At 54.5% G+C, this 18,030-nt stretch overlaps 1 protein-coding gene across 1 annotated transcript in view; it reads right to left on the bottom strand.

Annotated features, from left to right (window-relative positions):
- Phactr3 (phosphatase and actin regulator 3) overlaps nucleotides 1–12,569 on the bottom strand; it is a 182,816-nt gene extending 170,247 nt beyond the window's left edge. The window contains exon 1 of the mRNA XM_004669481.2: nucleotides 12,127–12,569. Within this exon, the coding sequence (XP_004669538.1) occupies nucleotides 12,127–12,241 (115 nt within the window). The 5' untranslated portion in view covers nucleotides 12,242–12,569. The remainder of the gene's footprint in view (nucleotides 1–12,126) is intronic.
- Between the last annotated feature and the right edge of the window lie 5,461 nt (nucleotides 12,570–18,030).

Genomic DNA, 18,030 nt, shown 5'->3' with positions numbered 1-18,030 from the left:
GGAAACACCGCCCTAAGTTTCATCAGGAAGGGTGGCTGTGATCATGTAGCCCATCGCACTGATGAGTCAAAGCTGCATAGAACAAGGACCCCCATTGGGTGACTTGGTACTAATCCTCAGGCTTTCATCTGTAAAGTGGGTGCAATGGCATTCCCTTCTGCCAACTTTCCTCCGGTTGGACACCCAGAATCAGCTTACACTACTACTCTGTGGGTCGGAAGCCTGGGGCCCCTGCTGGGGTCTCTCAGACTGAGTCAGAGTCCCCAGGCTGTGTTCTCATCTGCGTGCCCCCTCGTTTGTGGCAGACAAGGCTTAGTTGCTTACAGCCCTGGAACAGAGCTGCCTGTTCCTTGTGGAGAGTCAGTAGCACCCAGGCTCAGCTCTAGGGATCACACAGCTGATGGCCACCCCACAGAGGACTCCCTCTTCAAAGCCAGAACCCCTCCTAAAGCACACTCCAATCTCGACGTCCAGGAAGAACTCAGTCCTTTCTAGGTACTCTCCTGATGAGATCAGGCCAGCCCAGGATAACCAAGCTTCCTCTAGGTTAGCTGTCCCATCGCTGTCTAGGCCCCTCCACACACAAGGGAGGGATTCCACAAAAGGCGGGCCATCGAGGCTCTTCCCTCACCTTCTCTCCTTACAGGAGGAGCACAGAATCAAGCCCAACTCCCAGAGTCCACTGCACAAGGGGGGCAGCAGGTCAGACCACACCCAGCCTCTCCCCACACAGCCAAGTTCTCCTCAAAACCTCGGTGAGAGACAGCCACCTCCCATGTGTGGGCTTTGGAGTCACAGTCACCTCCTGTTTACACTCAAAGGGCCCATGGGCTCATCCTGGGGTGCTAGAATGCCACACGGAGGTCCCAGCCCTCACGCTCACCCCAGGATCCAGAATGCCCCTTCCCTTCCTAGCAAGCTGGGGTCACATCTCCACTCCTGGGGGAATCCTGGGAGCTCTATAAACTCAGAATTTTCACTGAATTAGTTCTGCACACCCCAACCCCAGGTCACACCCTTTTCCCTCAGCGACTGCTGCCCAGAACCCAGTGCCCGGGGATGACATGGAAATACACAGAATCAGGCTTCAAATCCCTGCCGCAGACTCTTCCCCCCCACTTTCTCTCCTCTCCAGTTTCCCATGGGCTCCTTTGGAGAAGACAGGCTCCCCGGGCCCATAGGCGGCCCCGCTGACGTCTCTCCGCTCCACACCCTGCTCCTCGGCACTGTGCAGCCTGCTGGCTCCAAGTTGCTGCGTGTCTCCATCTCGCTCCTCACAGAAGGCCTCCGCACAGGACCCTCTCTAAGCCTAACACACCTTTTCCTTCCCTCTTGGACTGGTAACAGCAAACTGCCTTTCAGCCCCAACTCAATTGAGCCCCCTGCCCTGGCACCTCCCCCAGCTCCTGGCACACATTGACCCTCGTGCACACCCACACGGCAGCACGGTGCCCTCCTCCAACTTGACGGTGCAGCCGCCTATGCCAAGCCCACACCACTAGACCACCCACTGCATGCGGGCAGGGGGCAGGTGTGCCCGTGGCACACACTCATGGCTGGTGGTTCACCGACGTGCTCGGGGTATAAAGGAGGACAAGGAGCAGGACTTGCACTCAGTGAACGGGACGGCTCTGCGTTGTCTTTCCGTCTCTTGCTTCCACCTGGGCTCTCGATGGTGGGGAAGAAGCCACTGGGTACAAGACTACAGGGAGTGTTGGTACCTGGGGTGCCACCCCACAAAACGCTCAAGGAGCCCCTGTATGCTGACGGGAAGAACATCCACACCCTCCCGCATAGGCCCTGGGCAAGATGAGGCTAGCAGCTCCGCCCTCGCGCCAGGAGGGCGGAGAGAAGGGGAAGAACAAACGGTGGCATGCGCGCTCTCCCTCAGGGGAAGAGCTGCTTGGAGCGCTCATCCTCCCGGCGAACTAATATTCGCTAATTTCAAAAGCCACACCGAGACCAATTATCCACAAATTTGCAGGCCTATTTTAGCAATGCGCATTAGTGCTAAGCCGTGCTCTGAGTCATAGCCAATTTCACCTGCTCACTTGCCCCACCACCACTGGACTGGAGGTCAGCGTGAGGGTGGTTGCTCTCTTTGGGGCTTTCTTTACCCTTGGAGCACATGGGCACAAGGATAAGAAGGGACTCTGGGGACAACTGCCACCTACTTTAGAAACAAGCTCACAGGGCACCGGCCAAGAGAGAGGCTGTCACAGGGCGAGGACAGAGCTGCCGACAGTACAAACCCTCAAAGATGAAGGGTGCTAGAATGTTCCCCAGAAGTGGGCAACACAAAAATATTAGAGACATCAAAAAGCCCACACTATTGGAATAATGATCTTAAGGGCCAGACAAGCCACATCAGCTTCCCAGGGATGACAAGCAGGACACTTTCCCACCCACCAGAGAGCCCTTTAGGCCAATGGGTGCACCGAGCAGCACATTCTGTTGGCCCCATGATATATGTTATTAAACATCCATGGCTAGTCCCCTTCCCATGGAAACAACTGAGAGAAATGATAAATTCTTCCCCGAAACGTTCATTTCACATGAACACAGAGCCAGCTCCTTGCAAAGATCATGGGAAGTGAGCCAACGCCGAGGGCGGGCGGCCCGCAGCCCAGCTGTCCACACGCATTCTCCTTCCGGAGCCCAGCACCGACCCAGCAGAACCCAAGAAGCCTGTGGTCAACATGCCAGTCTGAGCCGGGAGCCTCAGCTGGTCTGGGAATCACATTTTGACCTTGGGCTTTTTACACAACCTTGGCATTCTGATTGCCCTTGCCCAGTTTCCCCTCTAGGAAAGTGGGGTGCAATGCCTTCAGGGATGAGCTCCCATGCCCCTACATCACCCAGGCTGTGCAGGGTGGAGGTAAGAAGTCCATGAAGGACTCAGGATTTTCCCTGGCATCAGTGACCTCCGACTAAGAGAGTAGCTTCCCGGAGCATGCTGAGGCCACCAGGACAGCAGGGCATGTGGGAGCTTCAAGTGTGCAGAGGAGGCAAGAACAAGAGGAAAAGAACGAACGAAGAGAGATGACTTTGCACCATCACCTAAGGTGCTCAGGAGCCTCCTGCGGCCTTCGTGAAGAGCGGCCCTAGAGGCAGGAGGCTGCCGCCGGCTCGCAATGGTTAGGGTCCTCTGGGTCTCCTGCAGCTGTGTTCATCCCAGAGACGGTGTCATCCAGGGACCATCGTCATCCTTCCGAGTAGGCACTGCCCTGTGACACCATGAATGTGGGAAACCAAGGCTCAGAGGGGACAGGTGAACCTGACGAAGTCACACAGTGATCCTGGTGGGCTGCTAAGGAAGCCCTGACAGTGACCCAGAGTCCATGTCTGCCTGCCCACATCCGTCAAGACCTGACCACTTAGCCTGTCCATGTCATGGTGAGCTGGCAGGAGATCCCAAGATGAGCCTGACTCCAGGAGCCTATGGGGAAACCAGGCCCGCTTGGAGTCTGCAGCTCGGATCTGCAGCCCTCCCGTACGTCCCTCCAACGTCGCTGACCCTCTCGTACGTCCTCCAACACCGCTGCCCCTCTCGTACGTCCCTCCAATGCCGCTGCCCCTCTCGTACGTCCCTCCAACGTCGCTGCCCCTCTCGTACGTCCCTCCAACACCGCTGCCCCTCTCGTACGTCCCTCCAACGCCGCTGCCCCTCTCGTACGTCCCTCCAACGTCGCTGCCCCTCTCGTACGTCCCTCCAACGTCGCTGCCCCTCTCGTACGTCCCTCCAACGCCACTGCCCCTCTCGTACGTCCCTCCAACGTCGCTGCCCCTCTCGTACGTCCCTCCAACACCGCTGACCCTCTCGTACGTCCCTCCAACGTCGCTGCCCCTCTCGTACGTCCCTCCAACGTCGCTGCCCCTCTCGTACGTCCCTCCAACGCCGCTGACCCTCTCGTACGTCCCTCCAACGTCGCTGCCCCTCTCGTACGTCCCTCCAACGTCGCTGACCCTCTCGTATGTCCCTCCAACGTCACTGCCCCTCTCGTACGTCCCTCCAACGCCGCTGCCCCTCTCGTACGTCCCTCCAACGTCGCTGCCCCTCTCGTATGTCCCTCCAACGTCGCTGCCCCTCTCGTACGTCCCTCCAACACCACTGACCCTCTCATCAAAGGGGCGCAATGGACCATGGCCATCTGATCTGGGCTGGCCCATGTGGTAACTCCAGCAGAATCCAGAGTGAAGGCTCTGCCTGACCCTCAAAGGACCCATGTGTTTACTTCCACCAGTGTCCAGGATAAAGGGCTAGGTGGGCCCACATCCCAAGAAGACAGAGAAACACATGGATTAGAGCCTCTGCCGAGCCAACCTGCAGATGCCCTAGGAGCAGGGCAAGCAGCGGCAGGCCACTGAGGGAGAAGGGCACCTCTGTAAGCCCAGTTCCCAGACAGAGGACTGGATACAGCACCAAAGATGGGCAGACGGAAGAGGTCTGCCGTGTACCACCGACAGATCCCGTCACGGTGCCTGTAGAAGCCCTAGACAGCAGGGAGCCCCAGCTGCAAGACCCTCCTCACGTCACCCATCCACGCTTGAGGCGCACAGCAATGTGTAATGTACCAGATGATAACCAAAGGGACAAGAGGCCAAGGCGGTAACCAGAATCAGAGTCTCTTACAGGTCTCCACACCTCTTTTTGCACATGTGTATATGAGTGTTCGTGTGTGCAGGTATATGCACATGCATGCATGTACGAGTGAAGGCCAGAGACAGCCTCAGGTGCTGTCCTCAGGAGTGCCACCCATCTCCTCTGAGACAGGGTCTCTCTTTAGCCTGGAGCTTACCCGTGAGCCCCAGCGAGTCTTCTCCCCAGAGCTGCGATGACAAGCACAGGCCAGCATGCCCAGCACTTGCACGTACGCTGAGGATCAAGTGCAGGTCCTCACACTTGGCCGGCTGAGCCATCTCCCTAGCCCCACTACCACCTCTGTGGCTTTCAACATACCTGTGTTGTCTAAACACCTTCAGGATCTCTTTCCATCTCTTTCAGGTTTCCACCACCATGATATTAATATTTTAAGCCCATCTTCTTTTGACATATAAACAAGCTTGATTAAAAAACTATCAACTTGGGCTGGAGGGTTGGCTTAGTAGTTAAGGCATTTGCCTACAAAGCCAAAGAACCCAGGTTCGATTCCCCAGGACTCACGTTATCCAGATGCACAAGGGGGCACACGCGTCTAGAGTTTGTTTGCAGTGGCTGGAGGTCCTGGCACGCCCATTCTCTCTCTCCCTCCCTCTTTCTCTATCAAATAAATAAAAATTAAAAAAGAAAAATACAACTATCCACTCATCCCTGGGATCCAAGGGGAAGTCCCTGATATCTGCCTAGAATCGGCACACACCCTCACGGGTACTTGAAGTCACCCTTGGTTACTTACGACACTGACCACAGTGGAAGTGCTGCGGTAATCGTCACTGCACTGTCTTGCTGAGGGAACAGTGGCAGTAAAACGAGTATAAGAGCTCAGGGTGGAGCTCAGCTTGCCCAGCATGCTCAAGGCCCTGAATTCCATCCCCAACCCTTGGGGGGAAACAAAAATTTGTGCATGTTGCGTATGGATGCATTTTTCCTTGTAGTTTTGATCCGAGGTTGGTTAAACAGCTGAAGAACCCACAGATATACGAGAGCTGGACAGTCAGGGGCACTCTGAGGAGTCTGCATTCCTGCTTAGATAGGAAGCATAGCAGGAAAATAAGGCTGTAAACAGATGGTCAGGTAGACCTCCGGAGGGCAGATATCAAGGCTCCCCTGAGGCCAGGAAGTGCATCTCAACTTCGCACAGAAGACTTTGCAAATGGCCTAGCCAGGATCAGCACCCACATGGCTCATGTGACCCAAGAAACATAATCACCCCAAAACCCGTACTGCCTCCAATAGCATTCTCCTCTGCAGAGAAGCAAAAAGAAAACGTTTGGCATCTCTTCTTGGCCTTATTTATTTAGAATTTTATTTTGGTTTTTTGAGGTAGGGTCTCACTCTAGCCCAGGATGACCTGGAATTCACTATGTAGTAGTCTCAGGCTGGCCTTGAACTCACGGTGATCCTCCTACCTCTGCCTCCCAAGTGCTGGGATTAAAGGCATGTGCCACACACCTGGCTTTTTTAGCTTTATTTAAATCGACCAAAGGATTCGTTAAAACAAGGAAAAGAGTTTTTGTCTACATATGGATCTAAATTTCCTAATCCAAAGAAGACAAACAAAAATTAATAATAATAACACCACCGTTTATTAAAAAGCAAACTGAGATGTAGGGTTACTGGTGAAACATGTTCTATTTAAAATAGTCGCATAATAATGTTTCATACATTCATTTATCAAGGGGAATAACCAGAGCTCCAATCCTCTCCTCAGTCCTTGGCAAATCCACTACATAGCTGCCAACTAATCACTGTCTAAAGCGACTGATGTCCCTGTTAAGAAAGGTGGGTCTCCAAGCCATCCATCCAAGTGACATGCTTTAACAAACGGGAACATGAGCCTGGCCATTATTCAGCAACTCTGCGGATGGCTGAGTGATTCTCTGCCATCACCTGGTCTGACTTTCAGTGAATAAAATCTCGTCTTGATGGCCATTCTGGTTAAATGACCTGAGAGGCGGTACAGGACATGTACCCATGGGCTCACCAGTCACTGACAAGTGTGCATCTGTCCCGTAGACTGCTTAGCCCAGAAACAGGAGTGACACATGGGTCTGTTCCTTGGGAAGGTGATGACTTTCTAGTAAGGTGCAGGGGGACAGGGAGGGGAGCAGGTTACCAGCTCAGATGCTCAGAAGCTTCAAGCCCCTTCTCTAAACATAGCCCACTGGCACCATGTTCAGAGAGATGAGCTAGGTGATTTCATCTTCCTCTAAACACCAGAGTACACACTCACACAAACTAAGACGGTGAGAATGTCACCAGCAAGACTCTCAGGAGATCTGTGCTATGCGTGTGAGCTACCACTGCCCATAGTTGCCCCACAGCACGTGACTATGCATGTGACCATGGGTAGGCCACTCAGTCAGTGCCCAACTCTCCAACCCTACCACAAGGGACAGTTAACCGAAGAGAGCTGTGACATCTCATATACAAGTGATGGCGTCCTTCCTCCAGCCATGAGTGACCGAGTGGGGAAGTGGCCTCATCTGTCTTGCTCTCTGATAAATATCATTAAGTGAAATTTAGAGGGACTTAATTTTAGGCTTGAATCATTCTAGTACAAGCTTTATTTCTCTTAGTATATGTATTTTGTGTATGAGAGAGAGAGAGAGAGAATAAGTGTGGGCACGTTGGGGCATTCTTGCACTGCACGTGCGTCTGGCTTAACCGATCCTGGGCCAGCAAGCCTTGCACGCAAGTGACTGTAATGGCTGAGCCATATCACCAGTGCCCAGGCTTTATTTCTTAGCAATGTCATCAAATATAAAAATGAATCCACCTTCCATGTGATTATTTCTACCTAATGTTTCAGGGTACAGCCTGCTGGACAGAGGCCACTCACCAATGCGGCTTGTTTTGGTCACATAGTGAAAAGTGGCTGGCATAACTGAGGAGGTTCAATTTTAATTTTAACTTACTGCACTTACTTGGGTTTCTGACTGCCGTCTGTAGAGAGTGACCACAGTCTGGGCAGACCACGAGCACTGTCTGTCAACTGGTTCCAGATCCCAGAGCAGAGGAAGGAGGACAGGGGCTGCGGGATTCAGCAGGGAATTCAGCGTAGGGATTCAGCGCAGGGATTCAGCCGGGAAGAAGCCCTGGCCCCGCTGCTGCTCTGGCGATGGGCAGGCTGGTACGAACAGGCCATGCCCAGTCTCTACCAAGCTACCCACTGCCCCTGGCTTCCATTTGGCACCAGGAGATCAGCAACAAAAAGTTCCAAAGTACCCAATCATCTTCCACTGGAACTTGCAAGGCTTTTGAAATCTAGAGAAGGCTGCAAGTTTGTAAATTCTGTATTTGTAAAGCATCTAGTTTTTATTTTTAATAACCCTAAATAAGCTGACAAGGTAATTACTACACAGTTCTGCTGTTAATTAAGCCGTGTAGACACTCCGCACGGGGCCAGAGGGAGCTCCCCAGAACTCAGGACTCCACAGGAAGAAACATTCCAGGAATGCAGACAGTCACAGGCAGACAGGCTGGGAGGGCTGTGGCCCAGAGTCACCCCCAGGCAGAAGACCTAAGCAAGGGCTGAAGACAAAGGAGAGCTAATTTGATTTGCATGTCAGAAAATGGATAAAAGAAGAATCCAGACTCAGCCTTGGGAGCTGGAGAGATGGCTTAGCGATGAAGGCACTTGCCTGTAAAGCCAAAGACCCAGGTTCGATTCCCCAGTACCCACATAAAGCCAGAAGCACAAGATGGTGCATACAGGGTTCGTTTGCAATGGCTAGAGGCCCTGGTGAACCCAATCTCTCTTTCTGAGGCTCAGTCTAGAGTAGAGTTCAGAACAAGTGAAGGGTCCCAGGAGGCCAGTGGCAACTGGACCCGACTGGACCAGAGACTATAGGAGACAGAGGCGTCAAGAGCTGCCCTCTGGTGATGCAGATGTGCTAAAAACAAAGCCCCGGCCAGCTGAGTAAGAGTGGTGTAAGAAGGAAGGGGACACTGCAGCCCACAGTCGGGGTGGAGGTGTGTTTGAACATCTGTCTACAGCTCTGCAGAGAGCAAGTTCTAAACACCATCACCACCTGGTAAAACATGGCAGGGGTGATCTGCCCTGACTGTGGTCGGCTCAAGCTCAGGGGCAGCACTCTCTATGGAAGTGAGCCCCCACCCAGACAAGGACAGTCCACAGAGCACCAAGCAGGCAGCGGCAGTGGGGGAACTGAGAAGCTGGCTGAGGCCCGGGCTAGGTAACTCCCGGCAGGTCAGCCGGCTGCAGCAGCATCGCCCAGGGCCTGTCAGAGGCCACACAGACCTGCAGAGTCAGCACTCTGGGCGGAGGAGGGGGCCCTCATTCTGTGTTGATGAGCCCATGCATGGTAACGCACGCATAGGGTTCACTATTAATGCCAGCAGACACTAGGCACAGTCTGAAGACACTCCAGGGCCACAGAGATGGCTAAGCCGTTAAAGGTCCTTGCTTGAAGATACCCCGTTGTCACAACTAGGGGATGAAGTGCTACTGTCCAATGGAGAAAGGCCAGTGAGGCCCCTACAATGTTCAGAACAGCCCTGACACAGAATGACCATGGCCACGGCATTGAGCAGAGAAACCCTATCAATCAGAGGCCCCACTTAGCTGCATGCGGGACAAAAGTCCATCCTCAGGCCCTGACAAAGCACTTCAGAAAAACTACTGCAAGTGCCTACTGATACTGTCCAGCATGTAAGGAGATACGCAGGAGGAGAGCTGAGAGCCGAGGTGGCCGAAAGAATGGCAGGGAAACCCAAATGCACTGGAAAAAGGAATGATGGCCAAGCAGAGGGCCAGGAGGGGGAAAGGGAAAGATAATGAGAAGGGAGAAGGCAGGAAACAGCCTGGACCCAACAAGAGGAGGGTCCCTCTGCCCGCCCCAGTGCCCAGTGGACAGGCCTGCATGGCAAAGGGGGCCAGAGGCCATCCCTGGGGCCTGAAGGTGGGGGAGGAGAGGAAGCTCAGTCCTTAGGGTTCTAACTTTGGGAGAAGAGCTAACGGACCCTCTTTGGGGACAGAGTATGATTAAGAGAGAGCGATTACGCACGACGGCGACAGAGCGGAGGGAAATGTGTCAGCCCTGCCGGCCATCCAGACCACGCACGGCTGCGTGCACGGAGAAACTCGCCACGAGGCCGCCGCAGCGCTATGGCCAGAAGAGTTAAGTTAAGGAGCCACAAGTCAACCCAAGACACGCCTGCGCAGAGGGGCTTCCATACTAGGGGAAAGCAGACGTACGCTAGTTCGCAGGGGCTGAGCAGGGACACGGTCAGGAGAACCGCTGAGAGGTGGCGATCGTTGGTTCACCTCCCAAGAACGCCTGGGTTTTGATGAAGCAGGTATCCATGCATCCTACACGCCTCGGGAGAGACTAAACAGGGTGTTGGGCTGTTTGATAAAAACAGAATTAAACCGAAGGAGGCTCTCCTAAATGGCTTTACACCTTGTCACTGCACAAGGTGCTGGGTTCTGGGTTCGGGTGTCCTCAGAGTAGTGGGATGACAGACAGACACAGGGTCGCGACCTCTCCATCTACTAGAGAAACGACTGAGGTTGTGGCAACAACTGACCAGAACATCAGTGTCTGTCTGTCTGTCTCTGGAAGCCCCAAGTCACACATAGTGTCCATCCCACCAGGGCTGATAGGAAGCGGGGTGTTCAACTGAGATCTACCCAAGACCCACAGACAGAACATAAGTGCAGCAAGCCACCCACCAACAGGGGCGCACAAGCGCGCGCCCCAACTCCGCCCTTGCCGCTTCCGGCTCCTGGGCCTCTACCACCTGGAAGATTCCGTTTCTCCTCTCCCGAATTTAACTCAACTGCCTGGCTTTGCCATGCACGGGAATATATAGATTTTAGACTTCACTCCCCATATCTGCTTTCTCGGTCTCATTCCGACCATCGGAACCAAGCAAGAACACCACCATGCATTCCCAGCCCGCCCCCATGGCATAACTTAATCACAGTCACCCGAGCCCTCCTCCTCTCTCCCTGGTGGGCTGACGGTACCCACCTGCCAAGCCCGCTCCCACCCACAGACGCAGCCACTCAGACAGCCAAAAAGCTAAGTCCTCCATAATTTCCGTTTCAAGTTTGCCTCCTTTTACTGCCAGGGAAGACAAAGGGAACAGGGAAGGACTGTCTGAGGAGAAGCCATTCAGGTCCGATACAACCCAGGATCCTCATCTCCAGTGGGAGAAAACATCCATCGTGGACTCATCAGACCCTCAAGGGCCTGTCTGGGGCAGCCTGCACTACAAACTCCGCGGAAGTGAGCTCGGCCTCCCGGAAGAAGCACAGCCAGGGATTTCCTCTGCCGGGACCTCAGGGTGCCCGAGTGACATGTGTCAATAGTTCCAACAAAGACATCTTACCAGCCTTGCCTGGGTTTATTGTTAAAATTTTTGTATCAGACCCTGGTGCCCACTGCACTGCTATTTTGGGGTTTAATGGGTCGGTCTGCGAAGTGGAGGAATCCCTGCCCACAAATCCTTCCCCTTCTCGGGCCCCAGGGGTGGTCTGCACTTGGGTAGCGCCATCACCATTACCAAGCGCCCCCCCCCCCGCGCCCCGTCCCTGCATTTAGACAGAGAACTTCTTCGCCTCAGGCAGGTAAGGCAACATCCATGGAGCGACTGTGCTCTTCTCAGAGACACAAAACTGACACCGAGGCACAGCTTTGATTCTGTTTTTGAAAGATCATTTCAGAAACCCTGACCGACTCCTCCCCAGAAGTGAAAATTGCCTTCTGGTGGAGAAAGGTTTTAATGATCACTTTGCTTCCTGCGTCTCCATGGTGACGGGGAGCACGAGGCCCACCCCCTCCTGCTTCATTAGGCCTTTCTTGTCCCTGGAAAGTAATCAATCAAACCACACAGACGCCTTTGTGACCTGTTTATCACCTAAATTATTCGCGCAGCCGTGGGGGTGGAGAAATGGACGGGCTGGCAGAGCGAAAGGAAACCGGGTCCCGCGGGGCGCACGCCCTCCGTCTCCTGGCCCGCGGCTCTGCCCAGCACACCTGTCCCCCGGGAAGGGAGGGAGCGGCGCGCCCAGGTGCCAGGCCCGGCCCGAGTGCGGTGCCCGGCGGGGCCCTGGGCGCGGTGGCCGCGGGGGTCTGCGAGACGCGGTCCACGGGAGGGCTGGGGGGAGGGAGGGAGGGGGCGAGGGCCGAGATGGACGCCCTCCGTGGGCGCAAGCGGCCGGGTCTCCCGGTCTTGCCCAGTCGGCCAGCAGCCCCGAGGACAGGAGACCCCACAAGGGGATCCGGAGCCCCGCAGGCGAGCGGGCACACTGCGCAGAGCGGCGTCTTTCCGGACAAAGGGCTCCGCGGCGCCCCGGCCCCGCGTGACTGAGGACCGGCACCGCGGGGTCCCCGTGCCGCGCCCGGGGCGGGCAGAGGCGCACGGAGCCGCGCGGGGACGCGGTCCCAGCGCCACCTGCCTCGGGTCTCCCCCACCGCCCGCGCCCGGCCCGGTACCTGGGTTGTCCCCGGCGTCCGCGGAGGTGGCAGAGGAGTCGCTGAGGACGCTGGGGTCACTCTGCGAGCGGCCCCGCGACACGAGGCAGCCGCTCCCGTCCTCGGACGCGGCCATGGGCCCGGCGGCGCGGGGGGCCCTTGGAGAGGATGCCGCGCGGACTCACAGCATCCAAGGCGGCCAAGGTCACCGGCGAGGGGGCTGGAGGGGGCGTCTTTCTCAAAAGGAAAAGGAAAAGGGACCAGGAAGGGGAACGAACGGAGGAGGATGCCTGGGCTGGCTTCAGGGCGGGGAGACAATAGCCTTGCCGGCTGCAGCCAGGCGCATCCCGGCGTGCGCGGCCTCGCTTTGTTATTTATTCGTGTTTATTCCCATTCTTCAGTTTATATTCCAGAGGAAAAAAAAAAAAAGTTGAACCAGGAAATAAAAACTTTTTCTTGTCAGTGTTTAGGGAGTGCTTGGGGCAGGGGGGTGTTGATGGCCAGCAATGTTTGGGGGCGCTCCCTCCCCCCACCCCACCCCCCACCCCCCGGAAAAAAAAGGAAAACGGAGAATCTTTGCTCTTGCGATTGCTTTAATCTGAAAGCTGTTCTTGGAGCATCTGTTGGAAAACATTAGGATTCTCCCATCATGCCACGCGAGGAGCATGACGTCACGGGGCTGGGAGTGAGAATGTGTGGTGATGGGGAGGGATCGCAAATACCTGGACTGCACGAGGCCAGCGGAGGTAGCGGCTGGATCCTGGGTTACAAGCTGATCACCCAGGGGGCAAGAATGGTTCCCTGCCTCCCCTCCCTCTCCCACCCCCACTCGGAACGGAGAAGAGGGGACCCCCGAGGGTGAGGGCGGTGCCTCTCTAGAAGGCCAATCTCCAGGCAGCTGATTTCTCAGCCCTTCCTCTCCCGGGGAAGGTAGTGCCTTCGGGTCCCTAGCACCCCTCCAAGGTGAGAGGGGAGCACACAGTAGTCGGAGTTTACTTCTAACGCTGCCTGGCCATGGCCTGTGTGGCACCATCCCCAACTCTCTACCCAGTCGTGGGTCTTAAGCCCCTGGAGGAGTTTTCACGAGGGGCAAACGTGCCTTCCAGAGAGCTCCACCCCCCCACACACACACACACAATCTTGAAGAAGCTGAGGGAAGCGGGCAAAGGAGAGGACATCCTGGCACCACCGCTCACAGAAGGGCACCTCCAGGTGCTAAGGACCCATTCATTCTCACAACTCAAGGTAGTAAGAGGCGCACGGTGCCTGTGGTTGGAGGTGCCCGGAGCATCGGGAGACACTGTGGAAGAGTGCACCCTTCATGAGTGCACATCCCCCATGGCACAAGGAGAGGGCACCGAGATTCCATGATGAAAACAGTTTTAATATTCAGAACAGTTTAGTGATCCCACTTATGGATGGGCAGAAAATAATAGAAAGGCTCCCAGTACATTACAGGCAGGAGAGCCTCTGGCCTTCAAAGTGACCCAACCACTGTGAAGGCATGGCCTCCGGGTGTATGGGAGACTCTATCAGGAAAATGTGAGCCTGAAATAACATTTAGAATGGCGTTGTGACAGTTCCAACTGTCCCTCCTACAAGATCCCTGGCCGGGAGGTATTGGAAGCCCATTCTAGAACCCTCCAGGAGTTACGGCTTCACAGCAGCCAGAAAGCACAACCCAAATGTCATGTCTAGCAGCCGATAAGCAAACACCACACCACATGGTCCATCCAGACTGTGGCACAGAATTCAGCGTTAGGAAGGAGTAAGAGTGGGTGGGACACCTCGTGCCTGTCATCCCAGCTCTCAGGAGACTGAGGCAGGGGAATTGCAGGAGTGTGAGGCCAGCCTAGGCTAGAGTGAGATCCTGTCTCAAAAACACAGAAAGGAATGAAGCCATGACAGCTGCTCCATGCCTGTGAGAGGAGCCAGTCAAGGAAGGCCACGACCTATGATGCCACTGTCACGAAATGTCCATAGAACCAGACACCGAGTGCCAACCACGGGGGTGACATTGGACCTGTGAGAGCCGACGATGGAGGTGAAGGAGAGGATGGGGAAGGATTGATAATGGGTACGGGGTTTGGGTTTTTTTTTTTTTCTTTTTTGAGGCAATACTAGAACTGTTAAAAATCTGTCTATGGTATGGTTTCACAACTCTGTAAATATGCCGAAATTCACTGAACTTCATATGTTATATGGGCAAGCTTTATGATATGCAAACTGTTTTCACAAAGCTGGTTCATGAAATGTGCAGAGAAGACACCAGGCTGAGCTTTGGCTCGAGAGGAAGCCTGGACGATGCCACCTCTCACCGGGTAAGTCTGCCCAGAATCGGGTGCTCTGTGGGGCACCTGTGGGGTCCTGGGTCAGAAACAGAGCAATTTCCCTACTCAGACATCTCCAGGACCCATGCTGCTGTCCTAAGGAAGCGAGAGAGCTGGGTCTCAGTCGAATCAGCCCAAGAAAATGGCCCAGGAATACAGGTCTGAGGAAGTGTGCACAGGCGCAGGAGTGCACGCCCACACAGGACGGCACGCGTGCACAGGAGTGCAGGCACACAGGCAAGTACATACGCACACAGGAGTGTGCACGTACACTGGAGTGGTGAGAACAAGCCCACAGGGGGACCAATCCCCACACACTCCTCACCAAAGCTGGCTGTATTCTTCCAGAATTGAGGAGGCATCGGTGCCTGCATGGATCCATCAAGATTCCCTGAGCATCTACTTTGTAGCAACACCTGGGATATTCCAAGAGAAGCACCATGGACAAGGGTAGATTGGCTCTTGGCTTTGCAGAGCGCTGGGGCCAGCAGGGAAGTCAGAGTTACCTCAGGCATAGTCAGCCGAGGCTTTGCAGTGGTGGAGGAGCCTGGAGAAGTGACTGTGGAATGAACTCCCATGTGGAGACCAGCTAGACTAGCACTGCCCGGGAAGAGCCGCAGCAAAGGCCGTGAAGTGAGGCAGCACGGAGCTCTGAGGTCCCTGCAGAGGTGCGCCAAGGAGCTACAGCTGCAGAGAGAAGGGCCCGGTCCCTGGCGTCCTGTGGTCCTCCCTGGAGTCAACCTTCTGTTCCAAGGAAGGTGGAAAGTCCCTAGAGGCAGAGGCGGGTCTCGGAGGACCTTTCGTCTGTCTTCTGTGAGGAAAGGGACCCGGGAGGCAGGGAGAGAGCAGTGAGGTAGACGGGCCGGCTGGCAAGTGTCCGAGGAGGAGACGACAGCGGCCAGGGCCAGGCTGCTGGAGGTGGGGGCACAGGCACGGGCAGGCTGGCTTCCGCGTCTCCAGAGTCCTGAGATGGATTCGGGTAGGGGAGTTCGAGGAGACACTGTTAAGTTGTACGCTTTGATGACAATTAGATGAGGAGGGAGAAATCACAGTGACTTCAAGTCTGCAGGGAACAGTGGGTAGGCGGTTTAGGATCAGGGAAGGAGATGGGACAGAAAAGAGGAGCATGGTGAGACCTTGCTGCCTCAGCTTACCCCCTGGTGCCCACAGAGCCATCTGATCCATCGGGCTGGGTGGTGGGAGGGGCACACGCTGTCCAGCTCCAGCATTTGGAGGATGGGCGACCCTCTCTGGGCCTGTGTCCCCATGTACAGAATGAGTCCAGCCGACCCACTGTCCTCGGGGTTACCTCGCCCTCGCTGCTACCTCGCAGTGGGTGTGACGGAGATGTGACGCCAGCCTCTGCCCTGCCGTGCTTCCTCCACCATGACATGTCCCTCGAGACCACCATACACCCTTTCCTTCCCGACGCTGCTTCTGGCCGGGTGCGCTGTCCCAGAGGTGAACAGGTAAATGCCACAAGGCCATTCCCTCCCGACAACACGCACGGCCACGTCACCCGCGGGCCGGCTCCCACGCGGACACCGGTCTGCAGCCGCCCCACGCTGGCGCCACCAGCTCCTTGCTCCGAGGACCCGCGCGTCCCGGAAGTCCGGGGAGGCTGCGCTCCGCTCAAGGCTCGGACAGCGTCGGTGTTGCGGGGACTGCTGTAGGGCCGGTCTACCCAAGAACACCCTTGGCACCGTCAACACCCAGTGAATAAAGCTGTTGGGCCGACACGTGGATGCTTTTGCACCGCGGTGTCCAGTCGAACGACCTCCTGCCCCAGGAGCAAGAGCTCCATCTTTGGGTCACCCGGCCCCAGTTCTTCTTAGTCCATAGCATAACCTGGCTTCTTCCCCAGGACGCCAGCAACTCCTCATCACCCTTAATATGAAAATAACTAAACCAAAAAAAAAAAAAAAAAACCCTGCAGATGCTTAAAAGAAACTGCTCAAGCTGACATCTCTGGTCAAATCTTAAGGAACCAGCAAAGATGAGGCAAACCGCGGAGTAGGCCGGCCACTGGGTGAGCACAGAGCAACTGTGCCCTCTGCCGGCCAGCAAGCGAAACTGCACCCACATGGAAAAGATGGCTGCGGCAGGCACTTGGCCTTGAACTTTGCTGCCTTCACCTTTAGGTCACATGCACAGATTCTGTCCACAGATTATCCAAGGGTGGTGTTCAGAGCAATTCCAACTATGCCTTTAAAAAACTCCTTGGGGGCTGGAGAGATAGCTTAGCGGTTAAGCGCTTGCCTGTGAAGCCTAAGGACCCCGGTTCAAGGCTCGGTTCCCCAGGTCCCACGTTAGCCAGATGCACAAGGGGGCGCACGCATCTGGAGTTCGTTTGCAGAGGCTGGAAGCCCTGGCGCGCCCATTCTCTCTCTCTCCTTCTACCTGTCTTTCTCTCTTGTGTCTGTCACTCTCAAATAAATAAATAAAATTTAAAAAAAATACCTTTAAAAAAAAAAACTCCTTGGACTGGAGAGATTGCTTAGTAGTTAAGGTGCTTGCCTGTGAATTCTAAGGACCTGTGTTCAATTCCCCAGGACCCACCTAAATCAGATACACATGGGGGCACATTCATCTGGAGTTTGTTTGCAGTGGCCGAAGGCCCCGGTGTGTCTATTCTGTCGACCTTTCCCTCCCCCTCTCCCGCCCAAATAAATAATTTTTTTAAAATTCAAAGCACCTCTGACCCAGGCAAGGTGGTTCAAGCCCACTTATATGTAATTTTCAATAGTTTTATGCTATCTTTAGAAGTTCTTAATATAGAGAGAATGATACAGATGGTAATTTAAAATTTACTTAGAAGTACATATTTTACTTCAGGTGAATCTGTTTTAAAATAATTCCAATTGCATAAAATTTTGTTTACCCTGATCCTTAAAATAATCAACAGACTCAAGCAAACCAATCATGAGACATCTATTAAGATGTCCACTAATATTTCAGCTACCTGTCATTGCTCTAAAGAAAGCTATACTCATCTCCTTTTACTTTGTTTTCCAGTGGGAATAAGTCATTCAAGTGCCTCAGCCAAAGCCATTCAACCCAAGATCTCGAATCAAAGTTGTTTGCCTCTAAGCAGATCACTCACAGAAAGAAAAGGAAAGGCCAGGGGTCTTTAGAACACTACCTCAATTTATCATCTACTAAGAGATGGATGAGGCATGTAGACACGGTGATCCTAGCCAATATTATTTTGAGGGCTTAAGAGCTAGCTTAGTACTTAAGGCATTTGGCTGCAAAGCCAAAGGACCCAGGGTCGATTCCCCAGGAACCACATTAGCCAGATGCACAAGGGGGGCATGTGTCTGGAGTTCATTTTCAGAGGCTGGAGGCCCTGGTGTACCCATTCTCTCTCTCGCTATATATATGTGCGTGCATGCGTGTGTGTGTGTGTGTGTGTGTGTAATAAATAAAAATAAGTAGCCGGGCACGGTGGCTCACGCAGAGGTAGGAGGATCACTATGAGTTCGAGGCCTAAGGTATGTGGGTAGTACACTACATTTTTTCCATATCCATTGACTGTATATTATAAGTGAATGCAAAGGTTCATGTTCCTACTTTGGAACAGGAAGAGTGTGGG

The sequence above is a fragment of the Jaculus jaculus genome, chromosome 8 (genome assembly GCF_020740685.1).
Source record: "Jaculus jaculus isolate mJacJac1 chromosome 8, mJacJac1.mat.Y.cur, whole genome shotgun sequence".
NCBI classification, from domain to species: domain Eukaryota; kingdom Metazoa; phylum Chordata; class Mammalia; order Rodentia; family Dipodidae; genus Jaculus; species Jaculus jaculus.
Note: the sequence above shows the minus strand (reverse complement) of the source record. Positions and strands in the feature narration are given on the sequence as shown.